The sequence below is a fragment of the Procambarus clarkii genome, chromosome 46 (assembly GCF_040958095.1).
Source record: "Procambarus clarkii isolate CNS0578487 chromosome 46, FALCON_Pclarkii_2.0, whole genome shotgun sequence".
In the NCBI taxonomy this organism is placed as follows: domain Eukaryota; kingdom Metazoa; phylum Arthropoda; class Malacostraca; order Decapoda; family Cambaridae; genus Procambarus; species Procambarus clarkii.
The window spans coordinates 19236471-19256193 of NC_091195.1; the positions used below are offsets into that span (position 1 = coordinate 19236471).

A 19723-nucleotide genomic window follows, 5' to 3' on the forward strand; every position below is an offset into this window, starting at 1 on the left:
GTGATCAATACATATCATTGTTTATGATATTTAGTGCATGCCACGTAGAATTCTAGAAAACACAGATGAATGGTACACGGACAAGGACATGTGGGTGAGTGACAGAATTGGAATCGTTTTGGTCTGAAAAATATCTGGGACAGAAACAATGAAATCTGTGAACCATCGTTAACACCTTACTACTAAATTATTCCAATATCATATAAGTTTCTCTGACAAATGACTATCGCAAAGGTGTACATAATGGCCTGCCTGGCACTCATGTCTTTCCTATTCCTCCCTATTGTGTCATGTATGGTAACCTCATGGTAACTTAGTTTCATGTAATATGGCAGAAGTAACCCCCTCCTGGTTATGGTAACTATTTTAGCACAATAACTTTGAAATTTCAGAGTTATTTATACTGTGATAAATCTAATGGCGGTATATATATATATATATATATATATATATATATATATATATATATATATATATATATATATATATATATATATATATAAGGTGTGTATGCATGGATGATCTCAAGCTGCTGAGTTCAAGTATATTTCTGGTTGTTATCTGGTCTGGCTGTTCATGGGAAAACAATACTAATAGCAAAATATTATAAGATATATAGATTTGCGTATATCACAGACGGAGTAAGCAGCGTGTATGGGGTAACTGCGGTATCCATAGGCCATACGAACTGGCCGTGACGGATCTTTTTATATATATATATAAACCAGCAAAGGTAATTCTGCTTCTGATGACGCCGAAGATGGCTACCTCTTGGTCTCTTGCACCTATCGTTGAAGATAAAGCAATGTACACAGTCCCCTGAAGGAGATAGGAACGTGCGGCTCTTGCTGTCTAAAATGGAGGGAGGTAACCAAGGTGGGGAAACGCTACGTCCTCAGTATCGGAATCGTCCTCTGATGATGACGATGACGATAATTCCAGAAGTGTTATTGATGAATCTGCAAGTTAAAATAACGTATCTGAGTAATGTCAAACTGATGCATTACAAAGATTTAATGTGGAAGTAAAGCAATGATGCAAGACTGCAAAAATGTGATTTACAAAAAGAGATTATAAAAAGAACTCAATGAGAGGACTTAGGCGAAAGGAAGTCCTAGAAATGGAATAAGTCCAATGGTGATGCATAGAGGCAGAGAAGAAAAACCATCAAACTACAGTACGGAATGAATAGTTGATCTGAAAAATGGTTACTGGAATTCACAAACAGCAAGTTTAAGGTGATGAAGATTGATGATAAAAGACCTAAAGGACGGTACAATATAAGGGAAGCAACCAACCTCCTTAAAACAGCAAGGGTACAAGGCTAAAGAATGAAAAAAATAGAACACGTCTTCACAAAAATACGTCCATCGATATACACTAAACTGAAGTACATTAAAATAGCCTTCAGGAACTATAGCTATAAAAGATTAACAAGCGTAGGGATGACGTAGATATAAAACTTTTCTTAGGTCTAAGCTAAGGCGTTATTCGACTCACCACAAGGGCCGTCCTTCACAAAAGCGATGGTGGCGAAAGGGTTGAGACAGTCGGCGTGTTCCAGGAGACAGCGACTGTTGTAGGTCTCTCCGTCACTGCCACACACTAGCGCCACACCGCCGTCACATCTCCTGTCACACACTGGGCCTCGGGGCAGGGCGGCCACTGTGGAAAGACATCGAACACTTTATGTAGGGCATACATAAATCTGTGTATCTATGTATTTACGTATGTAGGTTAGCTTAGCATTTTAAAAGCACCAAATCACCTTCTGTGGTTGAGTGTTCAATAAACCCTTGAACTATATATTTAACACTTCTCTAACCCTGTCCATGGAGGACAGAAGAAAATGTATATATGGTGGTTAGCATTGTAAATATATGGCCACGTCTGTGGTAGAAAATAATAATAATAATAAACTGTGGAAAGGGAGGATTAGGTAGACAGACACGGGAACAGGACGCGGCAAAATACGAAGGTGGATACTCAAAACACTCTGTGATACAGTGATAGAGAAGACATATTGGTCCTCTGGTAGGTTAGGATAGGACCCTTTAGTACGACAGTTTCTTGACGTTGAAAATGCTTGTGAGGACGGCCTGCACACAGATCCATAGAAATGATCATGAGAGAATCAGGATGCAACCTCACAACAGTTACCTATTGTCTTATAGTTGAACAGAAACATCAGGTGTAAGAAAACGTGATGCTATACTGACTACAGGGAGTGAGTACGATATTGCACTCATTAAAGAAAACAAATGGCTAACGTCACAAATAATATATAACCTGAAGTAAATCCCACCGTTACCTCCTTGTGATGCACGCAGAGTCAAACTAACAACGAGGACTCACTCAACACACACACATATACCACTGAATAATCCAACCGGTACCGAAATATAAACCTGAGATCTAAATTACCATAAATGCCAAAAGAAAACGGAATTTATGACATACGACGAGTCAAAATGTACACGGAACACTTACCGCAGGGTCCATCGAAAGCCTTTCTGATTATATCATCTCCCGCTGACCGTCTCCTGCAGCTGGTCTCCTCCAGGACGCAATGGCTGTCATACGTCAGGTTGTCGGTACCACAGACAGGAGAGTAATCTTCGGCACACTGCTCCGGGCACGGGGACGTAGAGGCGCTGTAGGATACGCCCAGAGACGCCAGAAGGGGAGACTCAACTGGCACGGATGGGGATGGAATGGTTTCTGATGGCGAGTCTATGGGTGCTGCTAGCGACTGATCAGGCACAGAAGGTACTGCAAGGTCTCCAATGCCTTCATCCTCTGCTCAGTCAAGTGGGGTGGGATTATTTCACGGCATTGGCTTATTCAGAATGTTGTAGTTTGTGTTGTGTTAATGAAATCAGGTTGAGATTAAGCTGTTGTTTTTTGTTGATTTTTAGATTCAGCCACTCGGGAGCTAAACCCCCCCGGGCAGCACGGGCTATAGTGAGCCCGTAGTTTCAGATTAAGCATGTGCATAACCTCAACAGCAAATGTGTGAGCCTAAATTGTTTATAATACAAAAAACTAATGCAATATGCAATATATATATATATATATATATATATATATATATATATATATATATATATATATATATATATATATATATATATATGTATATATATATATATATATATATGTATATATATATATATATATATATATATATATGTATATATATATATATATATATATATATATATATATATATATATATATATATATATATATATATAATATTATTGCATTAGTTACATACGAACGCGTAGCATTAGTCGGAGAAAGTCTTAATAGTGTGTTATAACAAATATCAGCAGAGGAAAATAACATTTTGATGTCAGTGATATATTCAAATGTACAAATGAAATGTCGCACCATTGTTCATCTCTGTGATGTGCAACTGATCCTTAATATCTATCTATTGTTGAGGCGATGAGTCACAATAACGTGGCTGAAGTATGTTGACCAGACCACACACTAGAAGTTGAAGGGACGACGACGTTTCGGTCCGTCCTGGACCCTTCTCAAATCGACTTGAGAATGGTCCAGGACGGACCGAAACGTCGTCGTCCCTTCAACTTCTAGTGTGTGGTCTGGTCAACATCTATCTATTATTCTCTCTCTCCCTCGTACTCACCACAGCGCCCCTCGTGGATGATGTAGATGCCCTTCTCGCCTTCCTCCCATCTCTTGCAATTGACAACATCCAAAAGACATTCATTGTCGTACGTGTTGCCGTCACTGCCGCAGACCGGAAGGTAGATTTTCGTACACTGCTCTCGACAGGCTGTTGCTTTATCAACTTCAACTGGTGACTTGATGTCATCTTGAAAAAAATCATTTAAACAGCTATTTATTAACGTTTGCATCTCGACAGATGCAAAAGTTTAACGTAAACAAAATAAAACAAAAGTTATATCAAACACCCAACTCACGAATCTGAAAAAAAACTAACGTTTCGATCCGTCCTGGACCAATATGAGGTCAATAATGGTCCAGGACGGACCAAAAAAATGGTCAATTCTTGTATTTGCAGATGTATGGGTCTATGTGTTTAATTTTCAACCACGTTTTGATGTCTTATTGTCAGCAAAAGATATTTCCTTTCATTTTTGGAGGACATATCTCTCGAGGACTCACCACAAGAACCGCCGCTGACGATGTAGATCCCCTCGCCGCCGTCCTCCCGGCGCCTGCAGCTGGCTACGTCCAGGATGCACTCGTTCTCATAGGTGACGCCATCAGAGCCACACACGGGCTCCTGAAGGTTCGTGCAGTCACTTTGGCAGGAGGTGGTGGAGGTGCGCACTGGGGGAATGTAAGCCGGAACTTCCTCTACCTTAGTACCTTCCTCAGCAACTCCTGTAGAAGAGGACGTTATCGCCTCCCCTTTGTCGTCTTCTACTACTGGGACTCCTGCAGGAAAAATAGTAATTCACACAATATTTGTTAACGACTGCGGGAAAATAAACAAACCACTCAGTAAGGATTCTCACGCTAAAAACATGACCACCATTTATATTGAAATTTCGCCACAGAGCGACTACACTATGAGAAGACTTCTCCTTTAGAGAATAAACATAATTAAAAAATCTTTCAGGGCACAACGATATCCAGAATACAAAGAAAGGTGCAGGAGAGAGAGAGAGAGAGAGAGAGAGAGAGAGAGAGAGAGAGAGAGAGAGAGAGAGAGAGAGAGAGAGAGAGAGAGAGAGAGAAGAGTTTCACGGGCTATTCATGCCCGTGCCACCTAATGGGTGGCTTAATATTCATCAATCAGAGAAGTGTTAGTACCTCAGAGTCACGGGCTCATCATAGCCCGTGCTGCTTGGAACTTTTTGTTCCGTGTAGCAATTCTTTACCAATCAACCTCAGAGTCGAACGGGAAAGAGCGAGGCAACACTATAGTATTCTTAAAGTTTACACAATAATACTACAGAAGTTTACACAATAATACCATGAGAGTTAACACAAAAACCGAACCTGAACTACACACACATCATGAGGTGAACCTCTGAATAAAAACGAGAGAAGCTGAACAGTAAACTCCCACAGGGGGATTCACATCATAACAGGGAGAAGGAAAGGCAGGAGAAGGGGAACTCAAATTAAATGTTGAAAATATATTACAGTTACCCCCCTTTTGAAGTATGTATGCGCACAATTCCTCACGAAGTGCGCGTATCCAACCCGTCCTCTTAAAAATAACGTCACTTTTCGCTCGTATGCGCACTATGGCCAAATTTGGACGTAATTTGAAATGAAATCGACTCGCAAAAGTGACGTACTGTTCCGTTTTCTGTTTGAGTCGTCCGGCTTACTCGGCAAGCTTAGAAAAGAATTCTTTCAATTAACGTTTTTCATACCGTTTTGAAACTTTATGAGAATTTCCTGCCCACCTAACCTATCAGAGGACACTTAACTTACTGCTGTTGAAATAAAAATCCAAAATTTATATTCATTTTTTTTCATTTTCAAATTACGTTCATATTCGGCCATACGGGCAAACGGCCAAAAGCGACGTTCTTTTTAAGAGGACAGGTTTGCGTATCATAGGGATGCTGCCTGTTATTTAATCTTCACAAATAGAGCTAATGTGAGATTTTAATGAGCCACGGTCTCATGTACAGTAACAGTCTGTTACAGTGTTCTAACAATTGATATGAGCAACGGTCTCATGTACAGTAACAGTCTGTTACAGTGGTCTAACGATTGATGTCTGGAAATAATTGCCATTCCCTCAATTAACATTTAATCCAATATGAATTTCAATTCAAACTTATTAGTCTTGCCAGTCATCAGAAGTTTTTCACACACTTTTGTGAGTCTCAGAATAGTATAACTGACACAATGTTCCAAGCTGAAGAGTGTACCAAGCTCAGAACAGAGAACACTGCCAGTCACTCACCACAGCGGCCGTCAGACACAGCCACGACGCCGGTCCCTCCAGCTTCTCTGCTCCTACAGTCTGCGATCTCCAGTAAACACAGATTGTTGTAGGTGACGCCGTCGCTGCCACACACGGGAATGTAGATCTTCTGGCAGCTCTTATTGCAGGAGGACGCTGGAGCTCCTCCAGCAGGAGAAACGGGAGCTTCAACTCCCGGACCAACAGGATCTACAGCTACGGGACCAACAGGATCTACAGCTACGGGACCAACAGGATCTACAGCTACGGGTCCAACAGGATCTACAGCTACGGGTCCAACAGGATCTACAGCTCCAGGGACAACAGGTTCTCCTAGTCGACCAACAGAGTCTATTATTCCAGGAGCAAAAGATCATCCAGCTTCTTCAATAGTGACAATGAAGGAAATTTAGCATAAATTCATCGTTACAGCCAAACTCGTGAGAATGTAGTATTATTCTGAGTAAGAGCAATAGCCATTTCAGATATATTGCTTGTAAAACTCTAACACAGATGAAACTTTAGCTAAATACAATCATGTTTTTGGCTTTCAGTTCCTTAAATTCACTATAGCAATACTATCTCTAAATAGCGCTATGCTTGCTGATTTTTACATGTAATCTCTACAAGCAAAATCATTCATTGTGAAATGGCATTGTTTTGTTAGGGCATAATTATCGCGCCTGACATATCAACCTGGGTATTTTTGGGAGCAGATATAATTAAGTTGAACCTACTAGATAATTTGCTTTAGAAACAGCAAAAGATGACTTCTTATACTAGAAATTAATACAAACAAATAATAATGCATTGAAGATGAAAGTTTACAGGAAACCATCGAGTTTTTCCAAGCAGAAGAGTGTACCAAGTTCAGAACAGAGAACACTGCCAGTCACTCACCACAGTAGCCATCAGACACAGCCACGACGCCGGTCCCTCCAGCTTCTCTGCTCCTACAGTCTGCGATCTCCAGTAAACACAGGTTGTTGTAGGAGACGCCGTCGCTGCCGCACACGGGCGTGAAGATCCTGGTGCACTGCTCAGGGCAGGAGGAGGCAATGGCTGGGGTGACCCTGGAGTCCACCTTGGGGTCGCTAGGGGCCCCTGGCACCTGTCCTGATGGCTCCTGTCCCGAGACGATCGGTCTCTCTGCGGAACAGTATCTAGGTTAAGACATCTTAGAATACAATTAACATTGTCAGTTACATAAAGTAAACCAAAACAACAGATGAGGTACATTAGCCATTGGAATAATTACTAATAAAAATGCAAACAATTATCTTAAAACGTTTTCGAACACAATTACGCCAGAGAAGCAGATAACGCAAACAACGGTTCTCTCTCGCCCTGGAACCAGGTGCCACACAAGAGACAACATTTGGAGACAATGTATAGGCTCTGCAGCCCTCTAGCACTACAACACAACATAATAACTTCAACAATGAGCTATTTAAGCTCAACAATGTTTCTTTACTTAAATAATTACTTCAGAAATATAATTAATATTGAATAAGCCTTCGTGTGTGTGTGTCTCTCACTTTGACATTATTGAGCTTTCCTCGCAACCCGTTCTCGCACTTGCTTATAGTCAATATCTTGCTTATGAATAAGTGCATATGTGACATACTAATTTCTTGTTAATATTTCAGTTTACCTTGAAAAGCTGAAGAGAAAACCACAACCTATCCTAACCTTCTTAGTATGTTAAGATATTACAATTAATACTGAACCTATACCTATTGATATTACAGTTTTATAAAAATAATAAAACAAAACTAAAATATTTAAATAAATTGTAAAGTAACTCAGGATATGGTCAAATTTTGTATAAAATCTCTATTGTTTAATAAAACTGAGAGAAAACGTTGGTGCCATGAAAAAAATATGGCTTGGAATATGTCACATATATACTTTTGTATAAGCAAAATATATGACTTATTGCTTATAGTTACTATGTGCTATCTTGTGCGAGAGCAGATTACAACTCTACCTCTGTAGGAGCAAGTCATCTTCATCTACCATGAAAGCATGGGTCCCAATCACTAGGACGGTCGCGGATTGAACCCCGACCTGCCAGAGGCGAGGCCGTCGATGTTCCGTCAAGTCCTGCACTCACGGAAAGCCAAACTGTGTTGACGATGGTCGTCCCTCTCTCACCTTCTCGAGGAAGCAACAAACCACAGGACCTCGAATTCATTTACGACTGTTCAGATGAGTTCCAATGGGTGACGTTGGTCAATAAGAAGCACGTCCTTCGCGTCTTGGGGCTTCTCAAGAAATATGAGAGAAACGGCATCAAACGCAAAGTCAATAACAGACTGAAACACACTCACCGCAGAAGCTGGAGTCCCTCTCCTGGACCCCTGTTCCTCCCGACTCCCTGTTATAACAGTCAGCGAGCAACAGTAAACAGAGGTTGGTGTAGGTGTGGCCGTTGCTGCCACACGCCGGCGTCACCTCCTGCGTGCAGTTGTCGACGCACTGCGGCACGAACACCCGAATGTCGACAATGCCCGGCAGGAGTTCAGACCCTTCTGGTTCACCTGCAGAAGATGTAGCGTCGACGGGGGAAGCTCCGCCAGCTGGAGGAAGAGCGTCGACCTGGACTCCGTCAGCTATAAAAGCAGATTGAAAAAAATAGTTTACAAACGTGTCATTGACTAGTAAAATGGCTGATAACTGATTGTCAAATTCCCCGAATCTCCACTGCATCAAGTTCTGAGGAACCTACAGCAATTCTTTTAATAAACTTGCAAACTTTAATCAAGAATTTGTGTGATTTGTTACCTAATTCCTAAAACTACAGTATATTATGTAGAGGAACCACAAACACGTGCGAGTGCTCAAAGAGTCTACTCGAATCAGTGTAAGTATGAGGGATGTGGTTTGTTGAAACCTGACAGTTGTATACCACAAGGGATGTTCCAAGCTGAAGAGTATACCAAGTTCAGAACAGAGAACACTGCCAGTCACTCACCACAGTAGCCATCAGACACAGCCACGACGCCGGTCCCTCCAGCTTCTCTGCTCCTACAGTCTGCGATCTCCAGTAAACACAGGTTGTTGTAGGAGACGCCGTCGCTGCCGCACACGGGCGTGAAGATCCTAGTGCACTGCTCAGGGCAGGAGGGGGCAGGGGCTGGGGTGACCCTGGTGTCCACTTTGGGGTCGCTAGGGGCCCCTGGCACCTGTCCTGATGGCTCCTGTCCCGAGACGATTGGTCGTTCTGCGGAACAGTATCTAGGTTAAACACATGTTGGAATAAGATAACGTTTTCAGTTTCATGATATATATAACATCAAAGCATGTTGGAAAGCTGACCTGTTTTTTTTCTGCAGACATTAATATACTTATATTAGTAAAAATGACCCCCCATCATATGTTTAATTTCTTGCGTTTGGTTTCTCGACGGTGCAGTGTTCATAGCCTATTCTTGTCACGTATTTCAAAAACTTCATAAAGAACATACATTTTAACAAGACCACATACAAGACTATTGTCACTAGCTTCTAGGCATAATCAGTGTCCTTCAAATATACAATATTCCTTCAGTAACAATCGACACCTTCAAGTATACTAAGCATTAAACCCAATAGCTCTGATCACTCAACACAAAACCCAAAGGTTTTAATACAAAATTCTTTAGCTTGCTCAACTTTAGCAACATAATTTTGAAATTTCTTATCACGTCATAAATTTATCTAAAAAAACTTAAAACGAATATATTTTTAGTTGCAAGTATATATTAAAAGTTAGCCCTAATCCCTGAAAGCTATAACACAAGTACATGACAAATGCTCACCACAGACGCCGTCGTAGGCGAGGGCGACGCCGCTGCCGCCGGCCTCCAGACTCTTGCAGTGGGCCTCCCCCAGGATACACGGGTTGTTGTAGGTGACGCCGTCGCTGCCACACACGGGAATGTAGATCTTCTGGCAGCTTTTAACGCAGGAGGACGCTGGAGCTCCTCCAGCAGGAGAAACGGGAGCCTCAACTCCGGGTCCAACAGGATCTACAGCTACGGGTCCAACAGGATCTACAGCTCCAGGGACAACAGGTTCTCCTAGTGGACCAACAGAGTCTATTATTCCAGGAGCAAAAGATCATCCAGCTTCTTCAGTAGTGTCAGTGAAGGAAATTTAGCATAAATTCATCGTTACAGCCAAACTCGTGAGAATGTAGTATTATTCTGAGTGAGAGCAATAGCCATTTCAGATATATTGCTTGTAAAATGCTAACACAGATGAAACCTAAGCTAAATACAATCATGTTTTTGGCTTTCACTTCCTTACATTCACTATAGCAATAATATCTCTAAATAGCGCTATGCTTGCTGATTTATACATGTAATCTCTCCAAGCAAAATCATTCATTGTGAAATGGCATTGTTTTGTTAGGGCATAATTATCGCGCCTGACATATCACCTTGGGTATTTTTGGGAGCAAATATAATTAAGTCGAACCAACTTGATAATTTGCTTTAGAAACAGCAGAAGATGACTTCTTATAGTAGAAATTAATACAAACAAATAATAATGCATTGAAGATGAAAGTTTACAGGAAACCATCGAGTTGTTCCAAGCTGAAGAGTGTACCAAGCTCAGAACAGAGAACACTGGCAGTCACTCACCACAGTAGCCATCAGACACAGCCACGACGCCGGTCCCTCCAGCTTCTCTGCTCCTACAGTCTGCGATCTCCAGTAAACACAGGTTGTTGTAGGAGACGCCGTCGCTGCCGCACACGGGCGTGAAGATCCTGGTGCACTGCTCAGGGCAGGAGGAGGCAGGGGCTGGGGTGACCCTGGTGTCCACCTTGGGGTCGCTAGGGGCCCCTGGCACCTGTCCTGATGGCTCCTGTCCCGAGACGATCGGTCTCCCTGCGGAACAGTATCTAGGTTAAACACATGTTGGAATAAGATAACGTTTTCAGTTTCATGATATATATAACATCAAAGCATGTTTCGAAAGCTGACCTGTTTTTTTTCTGCAGACATTAATATACATATATTAGTAAACATGACCCCCCATTATATATTTAATTTCTTGCGTTTGGTTTCTCGACGGTGCAGTGTTCATAGCCTATTCTTGTCACGTATTTCAAAGACTTCATAAAGAACATACATTTTAACAAGACCACATACAAGACTTGTCACTAGCTTCTAGGCGTAATCAGTGTCCTTCAAATATATATAATATTCCTTCAGTAACCATCGATATCTTCAAGTATACTAAGCATTAAACCCAATAGCTCTGATTACTCAACACAAAACCCAAAGGTTTTAATACAAAATTCTTTAGCTTGCTCAACTTTAGCAACATAATTTTGAAATTTCTTATCACGTCATAAATTTATCTAAAAAAACTTAAACGAATATATTTTTAGTTGCAAGTATATATTAAAAGTTAGCCCTAATCCCTGAAAGCTATAACACAAGTACATGACAAATGCTCACCACAGACGCCGTCGTAGGCGAGGGCGACGCCGCTGCCGCCGGCCTCCAGACTCTTGCAGTGGGCCTCCCCCAGGATACACGGGTTGTTGTAGGTGACGCCGTCGCTGCCACACACGGGAATGTAGATCTTCTGGCAGCTTTTAACGCAGGAGGACACTGGAGCTCCTCCAGCAGGAGAAACGGGAGCCTCAACTCCGGGTCCAACAGGATCTACAGCTACGGGTCCAACAGGATCTACAGCTCCAGGGACAACAGGTTCTCCTAGTCGACCAACAGAGTCTATTATTCCAGAAGCAAAAGATCATCCAGCTTCTTCAGTAGTGACAATGAAGGAAATTTAGCATAAATTTATCGCTACAGCCAAACTCGTGAGAATGTAGTATTATTCTGAGTGAGAGCAATAGCCATTTCAGATATATTGTTTGTAAAATGCTAACACAGATTAAATTTTAGCTAAATACAATCATGTTTTTGGATTTCAGTTCCTTAAATTCACTAAAGTAATAATATCTCTAAATAGCGCTATGCTTGCTGATTTATACATGTAATCTCTCCAAGCAAAATCATTCAGTGTGAAATGGCATTGTTTTGTTAGGGCATAATTATCGCGCCTAACATATCACCCTGGGTATTTTTGGGAGCAAATATAATTAAGTTGAACCTACTAGATAATTTGCTTTAGAAACAGCAAAAGATGACTTCTTATACTAGAAATTAATACAAACAAATAATAATGCATTGAAGATGAAAGTTTACAGGAAACCATCGAGTTGTTCCAAGCTGAAGAGTGTACCAAGTTCAGAACAGAGAACACTGCCAGTCACTCACCACAGTAGCCATCAGACACAGCCACGACGCCGGTCCCTCCAGCTTCTCTGCTCCTACAGTCTGCGATCTCCAGTAAACACAGGTTGTTGTAGGAGACGCCGTCGCTGCCGCACACGGGCGTGAAGATCCTGGTGCACTGCTCAGGGCAGGAGGAGGCTGGGGTGACCCTGGTGTCCACCTTTGGGTCGCTAGGGGCCCCTGGCACCTGTCCTGATGGTTCCTGTCCCGGGACGATCGGTCTCCCTGCGGAACAGTATCTAGGTTAAACACATGTTGGAATAAGATAACGTTTTCAGTTTCATGATATATATAACATCAAAGCATGTTGGAAAGCTGACCTGTTTTTTTCTGCAGACATTAATATACTTATATTAGTAAAAATGACCCCCCATCATATGTTTAATTTCTTGCGTTTGGTTTCTCGACGGTGCAGTGTTCATAGCCTATTCTTGTCACATATTCCCAAGTCTTCATAAAGAACATGTATTTTAACAACATTACATATAAGACCATTGCCACTAGCTTCCCGGCATAGTCAGTGTCCTATAAATATATAATATTCCTGCAGTAACTGTACTCCACTTTATATAGTCTAGGGTAGCTGCACTAATGCAGATGTACCTAATGTGTTAATAAAAAAAAAACAATCAATGGCTTCAAATATACAAAGCATTAAACCCAATAGCTCTGATTACTCAACACAAAATCTAGAAATTTTTATACAAAATTCTTTAGCTTGTTCAACTTTAGCAACATAATTTTAAAACTATTTATCACGTCATAAATTTATCTAAAAAATTCCTAAAACGAATATATTTTTAGTTACAAGTATATATTAAAAGTTAGCCCTAATCCCTGAAAGCTATAACACATGTACATGACAAATGCTCACCACAGACGCCGTCGTAGGCGAGGGCGACGCCGCTGCCGCCGGCCTCCAGACTCTTGCAGTGGGCCTCCCCCAGGATACACGGGTTTTTGTAGGTGACGCCGTCGCTGCCACACACGGGCGTGAAGATCCTGGTGCACTGCTCAGGGCAGGATGAGGCAGGGGCTGGGGTGACCCTGGAGTCCACCTTGGGGTCGCTCGGGGTCCCTGGCACCTGTTCTGATGGCACGGCTTCTGGCCCTGTACTCTGCTCTAAAAGAACAATAGAATTCCGATGTATTTAGTTATGTAACAATCCGATTAAAACAAATCGAAGCATCGAATTTTTTTCGAAGCTGAAAGGGGAGAATATTTGAGTCATCGTTGAAAGACATTTGTATTTTATGCAAAAATTGAGGGAAGACTCAACGATAATGAATAAAACAATACGCATATTATAATTAACTGTTAATATTAATGCTCAAAATTAACACTTAGACATAATATTGTGTGCGTTCTTTTTATTTACTATTTGAGCCAAAAGGTTCATGCTATTCGTTCTTGGACTACACTTTTCTAACCATTGGTTAGCTAATGTATGGACTCCCCACCTATTTTTCTCTATTATATCTACCACGTATATTACACACACACACACACACACACACACACTTATCCCTAGGATACAACTTGCAGCAGCTGACTCCAAGGTTCCTATTTAGTGCTACGTGAGCAGACGCCTCAAGTGAAAGAAACTGCTGTCTTAGAAAAGACAGAAACTGTTTCTGTCTTTGACGGGAATCGAATCCGAGTCCCGTGTACTGCGAATCTCGAACGTTGTTCGTGTGTGCGTGTTGTGAACACCCAAGTAATCTTCATCAATTACAATTATGATGCAAATACTCACCACAGACGCCGTCGTAGGCGAGGGCGACGCCGCTGCCGCCGGCCTCCAGACTCTTGCAGTGGGCCTCCCCCAGGATACACGGGTTGTTGTAGGTGACGCCGTCGCTGCCACACACGGGAATGTAGATCTTCTGGCAGTTCTCCTTGCAGGAGGAAGCTGGAGCTCCTCCAGCAGGAGAAACGGGAGTCTCAGCTCCCGGGACAGCAGGAACCTCAACTACTGGGTCTATTCCAGGAACAATAGAATCCCCTGCTCCAGAACCAATGGGATCCTGTACTCCAGGAGGAACTGATTCCCCGACTTCAGCATGAACAGGATCCAAGGCTCCAGGACTAATGACGGTATCATCTGTTTTAAACATAATAACAATAATACCCAAATTCTTATGGTACTGAACACATTCATATTTCCAGTCATTTTGTTAATAACTTCGGAAAGTTATTAACAAGTAGAGGCAGAGATGGCAAGGGTTGTGTATGATCAGGGGATGTCAAAATAACTCTCGATTTGGATTCCAAGTCGGAGCAACGTGGAATCCAACGCGAAACTAGAAAAGATAGAGACATTAAATCCAACTGTGGTCCGAAGGGTGGTTTGAACGGTCATGATATGTTGGGAGAACCCAAGCTCCGTAATCTGGAGGAAAGAAGCAGCGTGGGAAATATTAACCTGAATTTACCCGAGAACCACCATTTCCAGTGGCCTCGATGGGGGGACAGGAAGCACGGCAGCTTGTAAACGTCTCTCTGTTATTAAGGACATTCTTGTTTTTTTATTGAATGTTGAACTTTATGTTGGTTAATATTTATGGCTTCGGCGTGTAAGAGGTTCCATGGTTTTATTAACCCGCCTGGAAACAATGAACAAGAATGAAGTGGAAACAATGGCCATAGATGGAAAAAAAACTGTCAGGAAGACATGAGTCTGTATTTTTGCCATTTGGATGGACTTGTGGTGTAACTTAGATATATTAAGGAATTTGCGTCGACATATATATATATATATATATATATATATATATATATATATATATATATATATATATATATATATATATATATATATATATATATATATATATATAATATATATATATATATATATAATTTTTTTTTTTTTTTTTTTTTTTTTTTGAGATATATACAAGAGTTGTTACATTCTTGTAGAGCCACTAGTACGCGTAGCGTTTCGGGCAGGTCCCTGGAATACGATCCCCTGCCGCGAAGAATCGTTTTTTCATCCAAGTACACATTTTACTGTTGCGTTAAACAGAGGCTACAGTTAAGGAATTGCGCCCAGTAAATCCTCCCCGGCCAGGATACGAACCCATGACATAGCGCTCGCGGAACGCCAGGCGAGTGTCTTACCACTACACCACGAACACTGTAAAGTAAAGACTGTAAAATATATTAAGTTTACAAAGGAAATATGACGAGGGATCTTAGGAAAGAGAGTCATTGCATTGACTATCCAGTGACGCTGAAGCACGTCTAGGCGAGTACGTCAAGGCAACGCGTCGAGAGAGACGTACACATGAGCACAGACTACACAAAAAGTGGTTCTCCTTGTGCCTTTTCTCTCTATTCACGGCCGACTAGAATACAGAAAACGGCTGATGAAGCTCTAGAGACCCATTTTCTTCTAAACAAATTCAGATTCTTTGGGGAACTATGATAACATTGAACTATTGTTATCAATTGTTTGAGTTATTTGAACATAAAACAAAAATGGTGAATGTTGTCTTACCACAAGGTCCTTCAGCTACCACGGTGATGGGGGGTCCCCCTGCTTGCTGAGACAGACAGGAATCCAGCTCATAAGTGCATCTGTTGTTGTAAGTCTTTCCGTTGCTGGCACACAGAGGCAGGTAGATCCGGGTGCAGGCGGCGCGACACGCAGGGGAGACGTCGTTGTCGCCGCCTGCTACAGCGCCTCCGTCAGGCCTCGGCGACGTTGTACCGATTCGGACGACGGCATCAAATAGAAACGGCACTGTTTGTACACGAACATATTTTTATTCAACAATATACATTAATTTATGTTAATAATATGTAGCAAAAAGAAAATATAGATTGAGTATTTCTGTTTAAAATATATTTCACAATATTATAATTTAATACAAGTTACGAGAAATTATTTCATATATTGAGTAAAATCAAGTGTTGCATATTCAATTCTAAGACTATTATTTCCAAGTTCATTACGGGTTCACTATAGCCCGTGCTACTTGGAACTTTTGTTTCGAGAGACTGAATCTAAAACAATTCCTAAAGTACATAGAAAGCACCAACATGCAAATTCCTAAGCATGCATGTACACACTATCTAGCTAGCATGCTTAGTTTGTAAAATAAATCTTAAATCTGCAATCTAACTAACTTTTATACCAGATTATATTCAACTTAATTGTAGAAAACGTAATATTAAACACAGTGTATGGAAGGGTCCCTACAAACGCAACCAGAGGTGGTACCCCTATATATATATATATATATATATATATATATATATATATATATATATATATATATATATATATATATATATATATATATATATATATATAATATGAGAAGAGAGGAATGTAGACAAAAACAGTGGCAGAAGTTTAATAAAGTCAAGTGGAAGGTGAGAGAGATGGGAACAAACAGTATTCACACTGATTATAAGCCTCGAAGAGAAACATGGTGATCAGACTCCCTAGCACCCACCACAAGGGCCGTGGTAACTCTTGACGATGTCCGGGTTCCGGCAGACAGCGTTGTTAAAGGAGCAGGGGTTGGTGTATGTGACCTCGTCGCTGCCGCAGACGGGGTCATAGTTGAAAGGACATAGCTCTGAGCACGGCTCAGGCGACAGGGCCCCTTCGGCCGGCTGGGATACTTCTTCAGATGGCTGGGCTCCTTCGGCCGGCTGGGATACTTCTTCAGATGGCTGGGCTCCTTCGGCCGGCTGGGATACTTCTTCAGGTGGCGGGGCTCCTTCGGCCGGCTGGGATACTTCTTCAGGTGGCGGGGCTCCTTCGGCCGGCTGGGATACTTCTTCAGGTGGCGGGGCTCCTTCGGCCGGCTGGGATACTTCTTCAGGTGGCGGGGCTTCTACTTTAGGCGTTGAGGAAGTTGTCTCTATGGGAGCTCCTGTAGAGGCTACTGGCGGTGTCGTTGAAGCTGGTTCTACCGCAGAAGAAAGAATTTTGGGACAAGGAAAATGGTTTAGTCTGTGCTTGTTGACATTCCATGTCAATAGCCGGAGTACCCACTCCAAACAATGATCATTTACCAGAAATCTGACCAATATCTCTAGAAGCCTTACATATACTTTTTACAATGTCTGTGAGGGAAAGAGGACACTAGAAAGACAGTTTCAAAGAAAAAGATTTGCTAAATCTAAAAAATAAACTGAAGGAAAACCTGGAATCACAAGTGCCTCACAAAAAACAGGAAACCTACCTCGTACCACTGAAAGTTCTGGGGCAGGAGTCATGAGGCTTTTTATCCATCTACTCAACATCTTTTCTCAACCTTTAACTGCTATGTTTATATTTATTAAACAGTTTACCAGCATCGAAACTTCCCAATTAAATGTTGTTATTACTATAAACAGTCTCCTAGGGCTTTGGAGCTTATATATTGTTTGATATATGTAAACAAAGCCGCCAAAGATTGAGAAAATATGCGCAGGTATGTAAGTACTAGTGTGACTGGTTGTCGAATCCGGCCCCAGGTGGCATGGAGACACTTCAAGTGAAAACACCGAGAACTGAACTGTAAACAAGGACATAAAATACACACACACACACATGTGTGGTTCATGAGGCGGGACCAAAGAGCCAAAGCTCAACCCCAGCAAGCACAATTAGGTGAGTACACACACACACACACACCCGTACTTAAGACCAACTCTCAGTGTAAATCATCAAATAACAAATCGATTGGGCGCCTATCATTAATTGGTCTCCCCCCCCCCCCTGTTCACCCAGCAGTAACTGGGGACCTGGTTGTAAACCAAATTGCTGGTCATGTTGCGGGTTACGTTTTGACAACCCATTATTGTGTGGTTTTTGGCAACCAGACGATATTATGTAGTCTTCCCGGGTTGCTTCTCTAGCTTGTTAATTACTTCTGACGACCAGTTCTGGGGTTTAGACATTGACTAAATCTGTGGGTTAATCTTTGATGAGGTTTGCATATATTCCAGGAATTCACACCTTGTAGAGTACAAGTAGTACCACAGTGTTCTCACCACTAATATGAGTAGGTCCGCAGTACTATAGAACTTGTCAAATATACATAATCGTAAATCAAAGTGATAGTGATATAATGACCTAATAATCAGAGTTTGCTGAAGTCGTCAACAAAAAAGAACACTAACGACAAGATTTAACATTATCATCTGAAATCAACCATCAACTGCCAGCTGCTTGGGTGCCCGGCCCCTGTGTATACTGCAAATGACGCCCCACTCAATCCTACTTCACTCGCCTCAAGTTCAAATCCTCGGTGGTTGGGCCGCCGATCATCTCACCTCTTCACCTTATCTCCAGTTCCTCGCTCAAGATTTCTGCATCCTCGCCCTATTCTTCAAACTCCTGCTTGACAACTCTTTGGACATTTTCGCTTCGCTTCGTCTATGAAGCCCACGATGGGGTCACCATAGCTCGTGCTACTTGGAACTTTTGTTCCGCGTAGCTGAATCTTCAACAACCAGTCATTCCGACTTGTTTGGAGGAAGTACTTCAAGACGGAAAAAGATGCTTTCATGTTTGTCGATAGCCGAGGAGCATTTGATTCACTGAGCCGGACTTTGAACCCATGTTTTGTATCCAAGTTTTTCGTTGTTCTATTTCTTAGCTTTATGGTTCGGTTTTTATGTCCAAACTTCCTGGCCTGACGTTATGTCCAAACTTCCTGGCCTGACGCTATGTCCAAACTTCCTGGCCTGACGTTATGTCCAAACTTCCTGGCCTGACGTTATGTTCAAACTTCCTGGCCTGACGTTATGTCCAAACTTCCTGGCCTGACGTTATGTCCAAGCTTCCTGGCCTGACGTTATGTCCAAGCTTCCTGGCCTGACGTTAGGCTACGTTTACAAGCCTTCTGACCCGGCTTTATGTCCTGGTTTACTCTACTCACATTTGAGTCGTTCGTGGCAACGAGTTTCGACGTAAAACACATTTGCTGACACATTTATTGACGAAATATACATAAAGCTCCATAAATTTGCGGGGGAGATATCATTTTTTGTGTTTTGGCCTTTGTCACCTGCCAGTCTGGACGTGATCCTGTTGGCCTTGCCGTTACGTTCCTATCCGGCGAAAGTTTCAATCAGATATCCAGGCAGAAGGGGAGGGATATGATCAAGTTTCCTACCCCCTTTCTGGAGTGGCTAATCTGAAACGTTGAATGTTTGTGTTGAAGTTGCCGAGCACACATACAACGGTGTAGATATGTGGTAGTCCCAAGGTTGTATTAACGGTGGGGGCTATATGGTAGTCTCAAAGTTGTATTAACGGTGGGGGGCTACGTGGTAGTCTCAAGGTTGTATTAACGGTGGGGAGCTACGTGGTAGTCTCAAGGTTGTATTAACGGTGGGGGCTACATGGTAGTCTCAAGGTTGTATTAACGGTGGGGGGCTACGTAGTAGTCTCAAGGTTGTATTATCGGTTGGGGGCTACGTGGTAGTCTCAAGGTTGTATTAACGGTTGGGGGCTACATGGTAGCTTCAAGTTTGTAGTAAT

At 42.0% G+C, this 19723-nt stretch overlaps 1 protein-coding gene across 3 annotated transcripts in view; it reads right to left on the reverse strand.

Annotated features, from left to right (window-relative positions):
- Window positions 1–479: 479 nt before the first annotated feature.
- Window positions 480–19723, reverse strand: part of LOC123770489 (agrin) — a 31835-nt gene continuing 12591 nt past the window's right edge. Inside the window, exons 3-19 of one of the 3 annotated variants that reach the window (XM_045762408.2) lie at window positions 16698–17159; window positions 15734–15979; window positions 13988–14335; window positions 13105–13353; window positions 12213–12455; window positions 11385–11645; window positions 10560–10808; window positions 9732–9992; window positions 8907–9155; window positions 8263–8544; window positions 6830–7078; window positions 5930–6262; window positions 4162–4437; window positions 3659–3847; window positions 2491–2799; window positions 1501–1665; window positions 480–959 (exon numbers count right to left, since the gene is read on the reverse strand). In XM_045762408.2, the coding sequence (XP_045618364.1) occupies window positions 853–959; window positions 1501–1665; window positions 2491–2799; window positions 3659–3847; window positions 4162–4437; window positions 5930–6262; window positions 6830–7078; window positions 8263–8544; window positions 8907–9155; window positions 9732–9992; window positions 10560–10808; window positions 11385–11645; window positions 12213–12455; window positions 13105–13353; window positions 13988–14335; window positions 15734–15979; window positions 16698–17159 (4478 nt within the window). In that variant the 3' untranslated portion in view covers window positions 480–852. The remainder of the gene's footprint in view (window positions 960–1500; window positions 1666–2490; window positions 2800–3658; window positions 3848–4161; window positions 4438–5929; window positions 6263–6829; window positions 7079–8262; window positions 8545–8906; window positions 9156–9731; window positions 9993–10559; window positions 10809–11384; window positions 11646–12212; window positions 12456–13104; window positions 13354–13987; window positions 14336–15733; window positions 15980–16697; window positions 17160–19723) is intronic. The other 2 variants (XM_045762411.2, XM_045762412.2) reach the window with 2 other exon arrangements.